This window comes from Carlito syrichta, unplaced genomic scaffold, assembly GCF_000164805.1.
Source record: "Carlito syrichta isolate Samal-C Ts95f unplaced genomic scaffold, Tarsius_syrichta-2.0.1 Scaffold309262, whole genome shotgun sequence".
NCBI lineage: Eukaryota > Metazoa > Chordata > Mammalia > Primates > Tarsiidae > Carlito > Carlito syrichta.
This window is the reverse complement of record NW_007253358.1, coordinates 229,615-245,162: the sequence shown is the minus strand read 5'-3', so window position 1 is coordinate 245,162 and position 15,548 is coordinate 229,615. Positions and strand designations below refer to the sequence as shown.

Genomic DNA, 15,548 nt, shown 5'->3' with positions numbered 1-15,548 from the left:
CTGGGTGCTCTTCTGCCTAGAGACAACAGTTTGAGTTTTCAACAAATACTAGAGTTTTGGAAGATGCCCAAGAGATCACTGCGTGTTTGCTCTCAGAATATCAGACTGAAGGGATCTGAGAGACCCTGTCACACCTAATGCTGTGTGACTCACAACTCACCTCTGCCCCACAGCAGCCTTTGTGATTCTTACTGAAACTTCCCTGGGTTCCCGAGCATGTCTCAGAGATTTTCTGGTCACTCAGCAAGCTACTTCAAAGGAGGATTCCTGTCCAGTTTTTCTTAAAGTTGGGAAACCACTGAGATATTGTCTCTGTGCACTGGAGAGAGTGAATGTTCCCAGCAAAAGACTCCTCATTTATAGGACTGAGCGCTGGGGAGAGGAATATCCAGAGTGCCTGTGCCAAGTCCTTTGGGAAACAGCTGAGAAAATTTGGAGGCAGCAAGTGATCCTGGGAAATTATTTTGCTAGTATCATACAAGAGACTCCATATCATGTTATTTACTAGATATAAACCTGTGTGATGCAGTGATTTCTAAAGTTACTGTACTCTCCCTCATATTTGCAAAAGACCTCACTGAATGTTTCTCCCAGTTTCTCACATTTGATAGTCACGACAACCCACTATGTAGGCTGGTCTATTTGATTTTACAGATGAGGAAACTGAGGGCCAAAGTGATGAATGATTTATACAGGGAAGTGATGGTTTTCTCTTTTGGAATCCTGTTCTTAGACAACTTTCTGGTCAAGCTGAGGGTCTTTATTCAGTGTCAATCCCTGCAATGTGGGCCATAGCAGGTTCACTATGGAAATGGATTTTTTTGAGTCACTGAAACCTGGATCAGAACCATAAGGGCACCTGCACATGTGAGCATGGAGTTTCCATACCTGGACATGTTCTGCTGTCACCTGATGGGTACGCCTGACTGTAACTTGTGGGCCATTGGTAAGATAAATTGTTTGGTTGGAAGATGACAAAGACACTGTCTACATCAAGGATCAGCAAATATTTTCTGTAAAGAGAACCAGATAGATAGTAACTATTTTAGGCTATGTCACTACTACTGAACTCTGCTGATGGGATGCAAAAGCTGCCATAGACAATATGTAAGTTAATGATAGAGATGTGCTCCAGTAAGATATTATTTACAAAAACAGGGGACAGGCTGTATGGCCACAGGCCAACCTCTTTCTGTAAGACTGTAAAAGTATTTCTGCTGTGTCCTGGGAGACCCAATACTCAATTTTGATTGTTAGATATATAAGAGTAACAGACACTTTCAAATTAGAACAAATATAAATGTACTAGATGAAAGCAGCCATCTGCTGAAGCAATCAAGATATTGTCTTTAAATAATTGTCTGAGCCAGTCAAGACTGAACAATTATTGGCCTAAAGGCAGCTAACATTCAGTCAGCTTTATTAAACCTATGTGAAGAAGAATCAGGAACTTGAAAGCAAGGATTGTTAGTATTTATCTGATGTTGACAGAGAGAGAGAGTGAGAGTGAGAGCGAGAGCGAGCGAGCGAGAGAGAGAGAATTTAAACTTGCCAATGATTCATTAAGACTTATCTGAATGGAAGACCTTCAAAATGGTCAGCCTCCCAATACCTGTCTGTCAGACTTCCTTTGTGTGTTCTGTCTTCCCTGGTTTGCTCTTTTAGGGAAGAATCATCCTGGATTGTGCTTATGAATACTTAAGTCACTGGAAAAAAACAAATTCCCATTGTAAAAAAATAAAATGGTGTTTGGTTTATAATTAGTCTTTTAGTATATGAGTCTGGTTAGTATGAGTGCGTCCCTGAAGATGAATGCCCTCTGAGTGTTCCGGCAAAATAATTTCTGGCCTTCCAATGCCAAAGACCAGCTTGGACCACGGTGACTCCTCAGCGTGCTGGCCTTGGAAGGCTAGTTTGGAGGATGGTTGGAATTATGGCATTTCCATGATGTCTTTTTCTGACTTCAGCATGGTTATATTCCTCCTGAATAGGTAGAGGAAATGTCCAAGGACACTTGCTTATTTAAGTTGCAGGGTTCAAGCCGGGCTCGGTGGCTCAGCCTGTAATCCCATGCTTTGGGAGGTTGAGGTGAGTGGATTGCCTGAGCCTGAGGGTTCGAGACCCGCCTGGGCAACTTGGCAAGACCTCATCTCTACAATAAATCAAAAAAATTAGCCAGGTGTGGTAGTGCGCGCCTGTAGTTCCAGCTACTCGGAAGGCTGAGGTGGAAGGATCGCCGGAGCCCAGCAGGTCGAGGCTGCGGTGGCCGGGAGTGGCCACTGCACTCCAGTCTGGGTGACAGAGTGAGACTCCAACTGAAAAAAAAAAAAAAAAAAAAACAAGTTGCAGGGTTCAAAGACAAATAACGGAAATTATGTTCTGGAAGGTTAATGTGGGCCATCAAACTTAGACTATCAATCACTCAGTGAGCAGTTTGTATAGGAGACTAGAGCCAGAAATTTTTGCTTTAACTATAACAACCTAGCAAAGACACAAATCAACTTACAAGTACTTGAACCTATTTTATTTAGTTGCCAGGACAATGTAGTCAGGATAGGTAAGGCTTATGCTGTGGTAACTGTTCCCACAGAGGGACACATAAAAATACATTCCACAGAGTGTACTTAAGAATGGGAAATGTGGGTGGAGGGAGGACTCTGCTTCACTTATTTACTCAAGGATGTAGGCTGGTAAAGGCTCTACCATCTGGAATGTCAGCGGTTGCCAGAAGGAAAAAGAGAAACTGGGGAATTACGTCAGGGCTTTTTGAACATCATTTCACTAGCTAGAATGTAAGTCTCATGGCTCATTTATTTCAAGAAGGCTTGGAAACGTCATCTTCTGTGTGTCTATCACAGAGCATGGGTTGCTGAGGAGGCATCTCAGATATGGCTGGCAGCAGAGGGAGTGGGTGGGTAAAAGTCCTAACTTAAGAGAAAGGAAGGAGAGTATGTCTGCTTCCTGATAATCTGCCCAGTTCTCTGTCTGAGCTATTCCAGGTTTCCACTAATGTTGCAGAGGCAAGTGGCATTTTCCAATTGAATAGATAGGACACGCTCACTCTTTTATTAAGATTCTATTAAGACAAGCCAGGGAGCTGCCTCCCTGCAGTCATTTGTAGCTAACTATTTCATAAGCACGGAGTAAGTTCTCCCCCATGACTCTGTCTCTACTGGGAACTCTTAAGAGCCAAGTTCCGAAAAGCATCCTGCAGGAGGGGAGACGGGGTTGTAATATTCTCCTACTTCCTTATCTTTGGTGTTAGGGTCTCTTGAATTTGGGGACTACACATGACCACAGATTATTTCAGATAAAGAACATGATCCAAGATAACTCTAATTGTCCTAGCCACCTGCCTTAATTCCCAGCAGAGCAGCTCCCTATACCCATATGCCAAATAAGGACACCAGAGGATGAAGAGTCAGGAGAAGAGAAGGATGTGGACAAGTGACTTAGATTATTTCTAAGACAGTAGCCAGGGAGTGCTATTCACAAGCTTTCTTTTTAAAATTTTTTTAGTTTTTATTCACAAGCTTTCAATAACCTTCTGGGAAGTTGGATGGAGCTAGATTCATTGGAAAAGGCTGGCATGAGATGGACAGAGAGGACACTGTGGGGAATGGAAGACTCTCTAGGCCTTTATGTTTTGGGGTAAGGGAAGTGAAAAGAATCCACTAGTGATTTGGGATATCCATGAAATTAATCACATATTTCTGTGAAACAAGCCTGACAAAATCTTGGCAAACCTGTTGATAGAATTTCTCATCAGAATTGTTCCTCATCAGGCCAAATGGCACAGGCCCTCACCACCCTCAGTCACTGAATACAGACTGTCTTGAGAAGGGCGTGACCTCATACAAGCACTCCTTGCAGCTGAGCATCCACTTATCCCTTGAAGGAGAGCCTAGGCAGCGCATCTCCATGCCTGCCACAAACTTTGTGCCCGTAGCACTTGCCTTGTTTTGGGTTTTTATCTTGAGAGGAACTCCAGAGATATAGCCAGATTTTAGAGTTAGACTGTCTGGAAACTCCAGCAAATATATCTAGCTTGGGTGGAAAACCTGGAGTGTAATCAGCTTAGTTGGTGACCCATTTCCCCCCTCACTGGTTAGCTTCTAAGCGGATTTTCTTTGCTGAGGCCTTTTGTAGGGTACAATGTATATCATGAGCCTTACAGGAACACATGGAATTTCAATATTCAACTGGAAGTTCCCCATTTAATAGGGTTGTAGGCTTTTCTGGTTTGGGAGATTCTGTTGGTGGGAGGTGAGTTACTGTTTTGGTAGGTGATGTTTTTAACATAATTTCAAAAAATTTAAAAAATGTGGCTAGGTGCAGTGGCTTGTGCCTGTAACCCCAGCTACTCTGGAAGCTGAGGGAGGAGAATCGCTTGAGCCCAGGAGTCTGAGCAACATAATGAGACAGTGTTTCTAAAAAATAAATTAAAATAAAAAAGTAAATTCCTAGAAATACTGTGAGGTATTTATTAATAGTATTACTTTGCAGAGGACACTCCCAGAGATTAAATGACATTTCAAAGATCTCAAGACTCAGAAGTACAAGCAAGAGAGAAGACTCCACAGGACAGGGTCTTCAACATTTTGTTCCACACCCCAGTCCTTTCATTTAGCAAGAGTGTAGCTTAAAGCAGATGACTGATAAATATTTATGGAATGAATGAAGAGTGAAAGAGCGAGTATCTAAGATCACACACACACACACACACACACACACACACACACACACACACACACACACACCTTTTTAAAAATGTAGGTCTTTCATTTTGATGATGTAAAATGCACGGCATTCAGGAAAAGTTGTAAGGTACAAGAAAAAAAAAGAAGCCTTGGTTTAATCAGAAAATACCCCTTGTGTCTGAAACTGATTATCCAAGCTTCAGATGCAGCTGTCACAATGCACTAGAAGCATTACTATACCACCCAAGGGGTTAGGGAGAGGAAAAATGATAGGAATGAACACAGAATTACTTTGTCATTCCCTATCTGCTTTCACTGACAAAATGGCTGGAAATTCTAGGTTTCAGGAACCAATTGTGAATGATGAAGTATGAGATGGATTTCTGACCAAATCTCCAGAACAGTGGTGCTCAGAATGGCATTACCTGCGTTTTTCTCAGACTTCCTTACAAGAGATTGAGGAAAAGTAGAACCGGGGTGGAATTGGACATCTGACTTAGAGTTTGCTTTCCAGATTAAAAAACCCCAGACAAATGATGGATGTTCTGACTTTAGTTAAGAGACATCACTCCTTCTTCATATGTTCTGACTGAGCCTGTGATCTGGGCTGTAACAGACCTCAGAGCTCCCAGGGGCTTTGCCGCTGCTGTGCTGACCTACATCACCGTGGATTACCATTAATAGGATTTGCCACTCGGAAGCTGGGACTATACTTATTCAAAACTCACAAGGTATTGTTTACAGAGGAATATGGCTTCAGTTTTTCACCATTTCCTGATAGTTCTGATCTTTCTGGATACGCATACAAGTCAGTCTTTCTGTCTGCCTGGATGTACCTGCTCAGAGGAGAGTTTTGGCAGGTGCGCTGTGCTGACCAGATGTCAGAGGGTTATAGGGGATGGGCTTTCTTTGGGGATGATGTGGAGTGGAAGCAGGCCTAGAATCAGCTAAATCTCTGAGACTTATTCTAGTTGGTGCTGGACTTTGCTGAACTGTGTATTCTTACCAAAATAGACCTAACCCTTTTATTTCAAGAAACTCATATTTTTTTTCCCTTCTAATTCACAAGTCTAATGCCAGGATCACCTTAATCCCATTTTATGGTCCCTGATATTCATCTTAAGATTTCTGGTTTCTTGTACAGGACTCTGCAGTGCATGTCAATCTCTTTGAAAAAGATCCCAGGGAATCTTCCTGAAGAGTTCAAGCAAGTGAGAATAGAAAAGTCACCCTTATTTGAACTGCCCCGAGGGTCTTTCATCAACATGAGTACCTTGGAATACCTTTGGCTCAATTTTAACAATATCACTGTGGTCCACCTGGGAGTCCTGGAGCATCTGCCAGAACTGAGAGAGCTGAGACTGGAGGGAAATAAACTTCGTTCCGTACCGTGGACTGCATTCCGTGCCACCCCTCTCCTGCGGGTCTTGGATCTCAAACACAACAAGATTGACGCACTTCCTGAGCTGGCTCTTCAATTCTTGGTCAACCTGACCTACCTTGACCTCTCCTCCAATAGGCTTACAGTTGTATCCAAGAATGTCTTCTTGAACTGGCCGGCCTATCAGAAACGCCGACAGCTTGGCTGTAGGTCCGAGATTCTTTCCAGCCTGGTGGTGGCACTGCACAACAATCCTTGGGTATGTGACTGTCGCCTAAAGGGACTTGTCCAGTTTGTCAAGTCCATTACCCTCTCAGTCATCCTGGTGAATTCCTACCTGATATGCCAGGGTCCTCTCTCCAAGGCAGGGCAACTTTTTCATGAAACTGAGCTCAGGGCTTGCATGAAGCCACGGATCTCAACCCCCAGTGCTAATGTTACCATCCGGGTAGGACAGAATGTGACCCTGCAATGCTTGGCACAGGCTAGTCCCTCACCAACCATTGCATGGACTTATCCCCTGAGCACGTGGAGAGAATTTGATGGTAAGCTACATGCACCTTCACAGTGTATTTGGGAAGAATGGAGAGGTTTGTAGTGATCTCATCCTCATTAGAGAAGTTCTAAACTGGGTCAATCACGAAGGATGGGTGCAGGTAAGACTGGGATAGGCCTGCATTATGCTCACCACAACAGAAAAGTTTCCAAGATAGTGTTTCACTACCAGCATTATTTTAAATGTTTGCACACAGCTCTCCCTAGGATATATATGTGTGTGTGTGTGTGTGTGTGTGTGTGTGTGTGTGTGTGTGTGTAATATGTATTTGCAAATACACATATTGGGGCTTATATAATATCTTGTATAAATGTTATAAGATTGTGTATGAACAAATATTTCCTTTGAGAGTCTTCTAGATGAAAAACACTATACTATGTATTTTAGAATTCTAGAATTTCTGACTAGAATTGGTTCTAGAGTTAATGTATTGCTTATTTTCTAAACTTGCCTGAACAGAATTTTCTGGGATGCTTGCTCGAAATAAGATTGATCAGACCTTAATGGCTTGAAATTGTATTACTGGAGCCCAGAAAGAGGAAGTGACCTCTGTGGACCCCGGGACTGAGATTCAAACATGCTTCTCCTTTACTGGAGCTCTGTGTTCTGTTTTCATGTCTCAGTTGGGATCATTTTTTTTTTTTGAGTCGGAGTCTCATTCTGTCACCCAGGCTAGAGTGCAGTGGCATGCTCACGGCCACCAAATCCTCGACCTGCTGGGCTCAGGTGATCCTTCCATCTCAGCCTTCCAAGTAGCTGGAACCACAGGCATGTGCCATGACACCTGGCTAATGTTTTGATTTATTGTAGAGACAAGATCTCACCATGTTGCTCAGGCTGGTCTTGAGCCCCTGAGCTCAGGCAATTCTCTCACTTACACCTCCCAAAGTGCGGGATTACAGGCTTAAGCCACTGCACCTAACTTTTGGATCACTTTTAATGCCACCCTGTAGCGCTGGGCATATCACAAAGCCAGGGATGACCTCTCAGAGGCATCATGAAGCTGAAGAAATCCTTTGTAGATTCCTATATCTTCCGTTGTGCTCTGTCTAGAAGATAACTAAAAGTATCTAGGTAAAACTTGGGAAATGCAGTCAGTTGCTCAGACTTTTGTTATATATGATAACAAACCTCTGAATCATTTTTAAAAACAACCAATTAACTGAAGTTTTCACCTTTTTACATCATCTAAGTCATATCTTATTGGCTTGAGGTTCAATATCAATTAAGGAGAGAGATAGGATTTATTATTGTAGCCTCTTTGAAAACGGAGAAATGCAGTCAGATGTTGTCTTTTGTGATGCTTTATGATCAGTCTTTGGCATTGTGTTATATGCATTCTACCAGTAAAAATAAAAGCTAGGACATACTGAACACTTGCTATCAAACTTATGGGGTGAATGGTATTATCACCATATTTTGTTGATTAGGAAATTGATGCCAAGAGAATTTAAGCAGCTTACCCAGGACCACATACTTAGTAAGGGATAGGAACCCAGGTATTTGACTCTGAGACATTGCACATCTGGAAAGTAAGGAGGCACTTCTTGAAGCTCAAAATATTGCACAATCATGGTCTTGAGACATCTCCTGAAATTCATGGTTCAACAAGGCCGAGGTGGTTTAATAGGAGCAGCTAGAGAAGTTGAAAGAGTGTGGTCTTCACAGATAGAAGAACCATGTTCCAGATTAATCGTTGCTTCTGAACAACTTTTACTATGGGCAAGTTGATTGATTGCTTCAGTGCTCAACAACCTATGTATAAAAATCAGTTGCTTACCTTACAGGGTTGCTGGGAGGCAACACCCAGGTACAAGCTTAATAAGTGGTTACCACCACCTTTTAACAAAAAACTGGCATTGCTGGACACTTTCCAGCTGTCTATCAGAGAAATGATGTGCAGCTGTTTTGCTCTTCTCTCCACCCAGTGTCGTCCTCTTCTACCGCAGAAGACGTTGCTCTGTCAGAGCTGGCCATACCAACCGCCCACCTGGTAGACAGCGGTAATTACACCTGCGTGGCCTCCAACTCCATCGGCAGGAGCACCCTTGTTATCTCCCTCCATGTTCAGCCTGCCCAGGCCCTGTCTGCACCTCATACTCTTTCCATTCCCTGGGAGGGCAATGCCTACGTTGACCTTCGAGTTGTGAAGCAGACGGTGCATGGGATCTTGCTGGAGTGGCTTGCAGTGGCTGATACCCCAGAGGAGGAGTGGTTTACCCTCTATGTTGCTTCGGATGAAGCCCTCAGAAAGGAGGTGGTCCACATTGGCCCCGGAATAAACACCTACGCAGTTGAAGACCTCCTTCCTGGCACGAAATATGAGGCCTGCCTCAGCCTGGGAGGCCAGCCTCCACGCCAGGGCCAGTGTGTGGTCTTTGTGACAGGAAAAGATCGCGGTGGGCTGGAGGCACGCGAGCGCCTTCTGCACATCACAGTGGTCCTGTGTGCCGTGCTGCTTGCCGTGCCTGTGGGCGTCTACGCCTGGGCAGCCCAGGGTGCCTGCAGCTGCAGTGACTGGGGACTGTGCTGCTGTCCTCACTGCAGGAAAGGCCCCAGGTTCCCCCGTGCAGCCCCGCAGTGCAGGGATGGTTCCTTTAGAGATGATCCAGCTGCCTATGAGGATAGTGAGGGGCACACAGGCACTGAGGAGGATGAGGAGAAAGAAGGAGAGGAAGATGGCAGCTGAATAACCCCCGACATAGGATAGAAATGGTGTTGACCCCTAGCCCCTGAAACCCACCCTCCTTGGCCACTCACTTGGCTCCATCCATTTATTCAACAATAGATTTATTGAGCACCTACTGTATTCCAGGCACTAAACTTGACACAGGGGGTTCAATAGTGAAAAGGGAGACATAGTCCTTATCTTCATGGAGTTAAAGCGAATGGAGATTTGTCCTATCAAATTAATCATTTTGTCATACATGGTTATTGGAAATTAATAAATGTTACCCTTTGCATATACATAGCCCTATAACATTTACATGTTTACATGTGACATTTACACATAACATTTCACATGTGTTATCCTGTAATGGAAGGTAGACTTCTACCCCTGTTTATAGGTGAAGAAACTACATGTTGGCCATTTCAGTGATGTGCCCAACATCTCCCATCTGGCAGGCGGTGGTGGAGGCACCACTCAAATCCCTTTGTTTCCTCACATGTCTGCTTTGCAGTATTCTTGTGTCTCCCATTATTCAGAAAGAGTGACTCTCTTTTTTCATGGAAATTCCTAATGTAACTACATAAGTGTGATATTCCTAAGAACTGCCCTTTGGGGCAATGAGAGCCTGGTGGATGACTCTGCCCTGTGAGAAGCCTTGGGTGCAGCTGAGCAGACTGGTGCTGTCAGTACTAAGGAGCAGGATATTGGCTGCAGCCCAAGGCTCAGGTTCCAGTGACTGACAGAGAGCAGCGTCCTGAGGGCCATACCCAGAAGGGAAAGAATTTATATAGAATCATATGATTCTACCTATCTATTGTCTATCTGTCTATCATCTGTCTATATATATCTATCATAGATTTATTTTATACTTTTTTTTCCAAGAGTAGTTTACCCAGTCCTGATCCTCACCTAGTCCCATAAGATTGTGAGTTTGGGATTTTTTTCCCCAGCCCTGTGACCCTAATGCCTTAGTGCTGAAAATGACCAATGTTTGTTATATGAATAAAAGAGATAATACCCATCCCTTCCGTAATCCATGTCTCAGGCCCTCCTATGGAATTCATGAGATGTGTTCGTCCTGTTTCCTGGGCTCCTGTGGGGTGGAGAGGCCCCAAGAACCTCAGAATCAGCTCATTGTGCCTCCGGCAGCCTTGCTGAGAGAGAACTTTTCCACCATTTAGGTCCACATCTGTGTCCCTGTAGTTTCTTCCACTGGTCACAGAAAAATCCCCTGGCAAGTATAAGTATCAGCTGGTCTTGTTGTGACATTTCCACACAGATTTTCTCCTCCTTCCTTACCAATTCCTACTCATCCTTCTAGACTATTCAAGTACCTATATCATGTCCTCACGGAGCCTGCCTTGACTTTACGTCTCTGGAGAGAAGAATAGCATGCAAGTGTGTCCATTCACTGTGAGATCTTTGGGGGCAGAGACTAACCTTCCTTGCTACGGTCACTGCATACTTCCAAGACCTAGATCGTGTTGATAATCAATGTAGGTTACATTACATCTTTAACAAGTGAAGTCAGCGTTCCTATTCAGACCAATTGTCCCCTCACTTCTCCAGGTTCTACTCATTTGTTTTCCTCTGGGCATTATAAAAAGGCCTCACTTAAAAAAATTTTTTTTAAACTATTTATTTGTATATTTCTTTAAAATTTTCCCCTCATACTTTGTTAGTTGATATTTACATTATTACTAAGATGAACATGCATATACAGTTTCCTTTTTTTCCCCCCTAGTCCTATAAAAACACCATTTTCTTAGCCATTAGCATAAATGACAGGATCATATACATGGTTTTCTTTGTAGGATTTAGTACAAAGTAGGCACCTAATAGAGTTAGATATTTTATTAATATTAGAAGTAAATTAAAAGTAGTATGATAATTGTATTGCTTCTTTAACATTTCTTATATCTATCACATCTTCTTTAGTTTCAGTTCTACTGTCTCAGATCCTATCCTTATTTTCTCTGCTTTTCTTCAATTCATTAACAACCCTGCAGCCAGAGCAAGTAAGCCTCACTTTCAATTTTAGTCACACCAAAATTAGAGAGAATCTCATTTATCCCCTTCAGTCAACTTTAACATTTTCCAGTCTCATTTCATCTAGTCCTTGCCCTCACTTTTTTTTTTTTTTTTTTTTAAACAGGAGTATGTTGAAGCTAATAGAAAGCTTCATTCTAATTTATCTGTAAATATTTTAGTTTTAGCTCTAACAGATAAAGAAGTTTTAAAAAACATAACCACAATGTTCTCATCACTCCTAAAAACATATATTTTAAATTATATGGATATATATATTTAGATATGCACATATGTACGACAACATACACATGTGCAATGTAGTAAAGAATTTGTGTATAATTTCCTACGATAAATTTTTGAAGGAAGGTGGTTGGAGCAAGACAAGAATTTGTGCTTCTTGGCCTGTGGCACTTCCTTCCATAGGCTCAAGGGCAGTCTACAGATCTTGAGGGTTCAGCCATCATGATATGGCCTGGGGCTACCATGAAAGTGGGAGTACATGTTCTGAATGTCACTTCCAGCAAAAAAACAAAACAAAACAAAAAACTTGGTGGTGCACAGGGGACAGAGGGGTCAGGAGAAGGGAAGGGGTATGGAAGAGGAACAAGCAGCACAGAGAGTCAGGAGCATATTGGTGGGCTGGGCAGTGTTCAGGTGCTTCTGTAAATGTGGAAATTTAGGGAGAAGGAATACGGCCAAAAGAGGATTTCTGGGAATCTGATACTTTTTAAGACCATTGGGCCGTCCCTTTAAAAAAATCCTAAAGATTCACATTACCCAGATGAATGTGTAGACAATTTGACAGTAAAGATAATAGAATAGATAGAGCCTAGTTTCTTGGGCTTAAATTGTGTCTTTACTTCTTACTGGTTTTGTGACATCAGGTAAGTTACTCTCTTTATCTGTGCTTTGGTTTTCTCACCTGTAAAACAGTGATAATAATAGCTCCTATATCCCATAGGGTTGTTCTGATGATTATGCGAGGGTTTTTTTTTTCCATGTAAAATGCTCAAAACAATGCCTGACACATAGTAAACCCTTAGTAAGTGTCATGATAAGAAATGCTATCATCACTTAAGGTGTCTATGTCAGCTTGTGCTTTCTTTAAATGTGACTCAACATATAGATGGGGCTATTTGGAATATCAGATCTTATTAGGGCTACATATATATGCATATTTTAAAATATAAATGTAATGGCATGATGTCTATGCTAATATCCTTTACATGTCCTGTTTAGTTCATGTTGAAAAGACGCTACAGTTTTAGATTCAGTTGTTATGCTTTTGGGAAGCTGACCTATTTAGAGTTTAGGGCATGCAGTTTTAAGGCAAATGCCTTTGATTGAAGAGACATTTGTAAGCAGGGCTACTTCCTTTTAGAATGAAACCATCCTAGTCCAAGTCCCAGGCCTCTGCTATGAGCAAATGAGGAATTTTGTTCTCCTTCTTCTCCTCGTCTTTTTTTCTCCTCCTTCTCTTCTTCTTCCTCCTTCTTCTGAGACAGGGTCTTGCTCTGTCATCCAGGCTGGAATGTAGTGGTGTGATCACAGCTCACTGCAGCCTCAAACTCTGGGGCCTCAAGGAATCCTCCTGCTTCAGCTTCTCAGGTAGTTGGGACTAAAGGCACAGACCACCATGCCCAACCTATTTTTTATTTTTGTAGAGTTGGGGTTTTTCTAAGTTTCTCAGGCTGGTCTTGGTCTTAAGTGATTCTCCCACATTAGCCTCCCAAAGCTCTGGGGTTACAAGCATGAACCACTGCACCCAGCCTCTGTCTTGTTAGAGCCTGCAAACCTAATACATAGAAGAGGGTCTGGCACAGATGATATACTCCTAACATGTGTCATCATAGGAAAGACTAAGTAAACTACTGAGTAATGAATAAATGATTGAACCTCATTCAGCCAAAGTGATACACATGCATGATTTCATAGTGTCACACAGATGTCTCCAACATCATCCTGTTGCTACTTCACTTGATTATCTAACGATGTTATCTTAAGTCATGACCAACCACTTCATTCTGGAGACCAGGCCCTTCAGGGGACCTACCCACATTATTTCTGTGTCTCCTAAGGGATCCTCTATGTGTTCACATGCCAATCTGCCTGCCTTAGTCCTCATGCGCCACCTTCTCCATTCTCCCTGTCCATCGTTCTATGGCCAAGGCCCTTGAAGACTGTCAGAGATGCATCACTGCCTGCCAACAGATGCCACTACCTCTTCTGGGTGCTCTGGCCCTGGAGTCTCTCAAGGTCTCCAGTCCTCGGAGACAGAATCACTGAAGTCCTCAGGGGAGAAGGGCACAGTGACTCCTCCCTAGCTCAGGCCACACTTTGCCAACAGGACTCTGAGGGAGAGCTACTTTGGGACAGAGTCCTACAGATTCTCTTAGGGAAATCTCATTATTTCTTATGTCTTTGGCATGACAATGACCAAATGCAGGCTGCAGGCTGCACAGGTCACAAATGTGGCAGCATCTGCTCTGCCCCGCTCTACTTCCTTCCCCGACCACTCTCCTCTGTTTTCCTAGCATGAAGCAAAGGCTTCTGGGCCTACTGATGGGTGGAAACATCCTGGTGGTGAGGATGTGTAGAAGGGATTCTCTCCTCCGGGATGTGGTGCTCTACTATGTGGGCCACAGTCATAGCAAGTGTCTACTGAGCTCGTATCAGTAGATATGGAGCCAGTGCTGGGTGCTTTACATATATTAGCTCTTATGACCCTTGTAGCATCCATTCTTTGCATCATGTATTGATGAGGAAAGTGAGGCCCAGAGTGACTTGGCCTCTTGCCCAAAGTCACACTTAAGTGACAGAACAAGAATTCAGACCTAGAGCTGTCAAGCTGTAAAGCACCTTGTTATTACAGATGATCAGAAGATCTAAGCTCAGCTGTGGAGGAAAATGATTCCAGAGTTCTTTGAGTCACATCTGCTAATTAGCCATGGGACTAAAATGCAATGGGAAAGCCTTCCCAGTGTGCTGTTCTTACCTCTCAGCTCTTTACCAGGAGATCTACTATTGTGCCACCTTGCAAGTCAGGATCTGTCCTGCTGGGACTGAGCAGGCAGCCTCTCAGCCCATCATTCTCTAATGCAGGGACTTGGCCTGCATCACCCCACTGATGGGGTCTCCTTATGTGCTGATCACCTTTGCTAGTCCCTCAGGTTTGGCTGCACCTCCTCCTCTTTCTCGGTACAGCTCAGGCTGGCTGACAGGTGCTTCTCCACCCACGGTCAGTTTGCAAGATTGACTTTGCCTTGGTTCAAGTTCCTGGCTTACTAGGAGCCCACCACTCTCCCAGGGCCCATCTGCTGGCTTGAGTTTCCTGCCCAGAGGTCTTTATCACCACCGTCCAAGAGTGAGGGACGACACTACTTCCCAGGCTGCCATGCCCACACTAAACCTTCCAATTCCTGTCCTTGATTAGGCTGCACTGGGGTTGGGGGTAATTAGTTCTAGCTCTAGACCCCATTCTTTTCCAAGCATCCCTGCCTGAGCTTGTCCTGCCTGGGAGAAAAGCCCAATTCAGGTAGATAAGGCCTGCAAATGTGCTGCTGTTAGAGGTGAACACATGAAAATTTGGGCAAAATTTTGCTAACTCCCTCAGAGTCAGATCTGGGGGTCAAAGAATGGGTCCACTCACTGAAGAGCAGGGAGGCAAACTAAGCTTTGCTGTGTGTCAGAAAGGTTGGTCTCCCCAGATCAGTGAATACAAATGAAGGCAGGTAGCAGCAGGTCAGCTTGGCCTTTGGCTAATAGATTTTATTTACCATTTACAAAAGAAATTGATTGCATGCAAACTGTAAAGATGCTGTATTCCCTGTGAGAGCAAATATGAACTGGCATAGCCCTCTCCTGAAGCATCGGCTGGAGAGTACCTGTTTGTTCAGTCTAGTCTCCTGGATTATTAGAGCCCACCTTTCACCTAATACTGTCTGAGGGGGGCCACAGAAACCTGGGCAAGAAGTCTGCACACTGGCTATCTCAGTCTCATTTCAAAACAGACTCAGAAATCAAGAAAGTCACATGTACCTATAATCTGTTTAAAATCAATGATGTACTCTACAGGGTTCTCAGTGAGTGGAGCAAAATGCAAAGAACTGTTCTACTTTTCTGTGTGTATGTGTATGCATCTGAATTTCCTTATAATAGGTTCCTTAAAGTAGGGCAGAAACTCTTTGTATTAACTACAGAGGCCTTGCA

General features: G+C 43.4%; 1 protein-coding gene across 2 annotated transcripts; it reads left to right on the top strand.

Moving 5' to 3' along the window:
- Window positions 1–5,388: 5,388 nt before the first annotated feature.
- LRIT2 (leucine rich repeat, Ig-like and transmembrane domains 2) lies at window positions 5,389–9,513 on the top strand. 2 transcript variants are annotated; one of them, XM_021717073.1, is made up of 4 exons: window positions 5,451–5,560; window positions 5,845–6,626; window positions 8,425–8,447; window positions 8,541–9,326. In XM_021717073.1, the coding sequence occupies exons 1-4, from the start codon at window positions 5,451–5,453 to the stop codon at window positions 9,324–9,326; spliced, it is 1,701 nt and encodes a 566-aa protein (XP_021572748.1). The 2 variants fall into 2 exon arrangements, with proteins under 2 accessions (XP_008065208.1, XP_021572748.1); XM_008067017.1 differs by lacking the exon at window positions 8,425–8,447 and having other exon boundaries at window positions 5,389–5,560; window positions 8,566–9,513.
- Window positions 9,514–15,548: the final 6,035 nt, after the last annotated feature.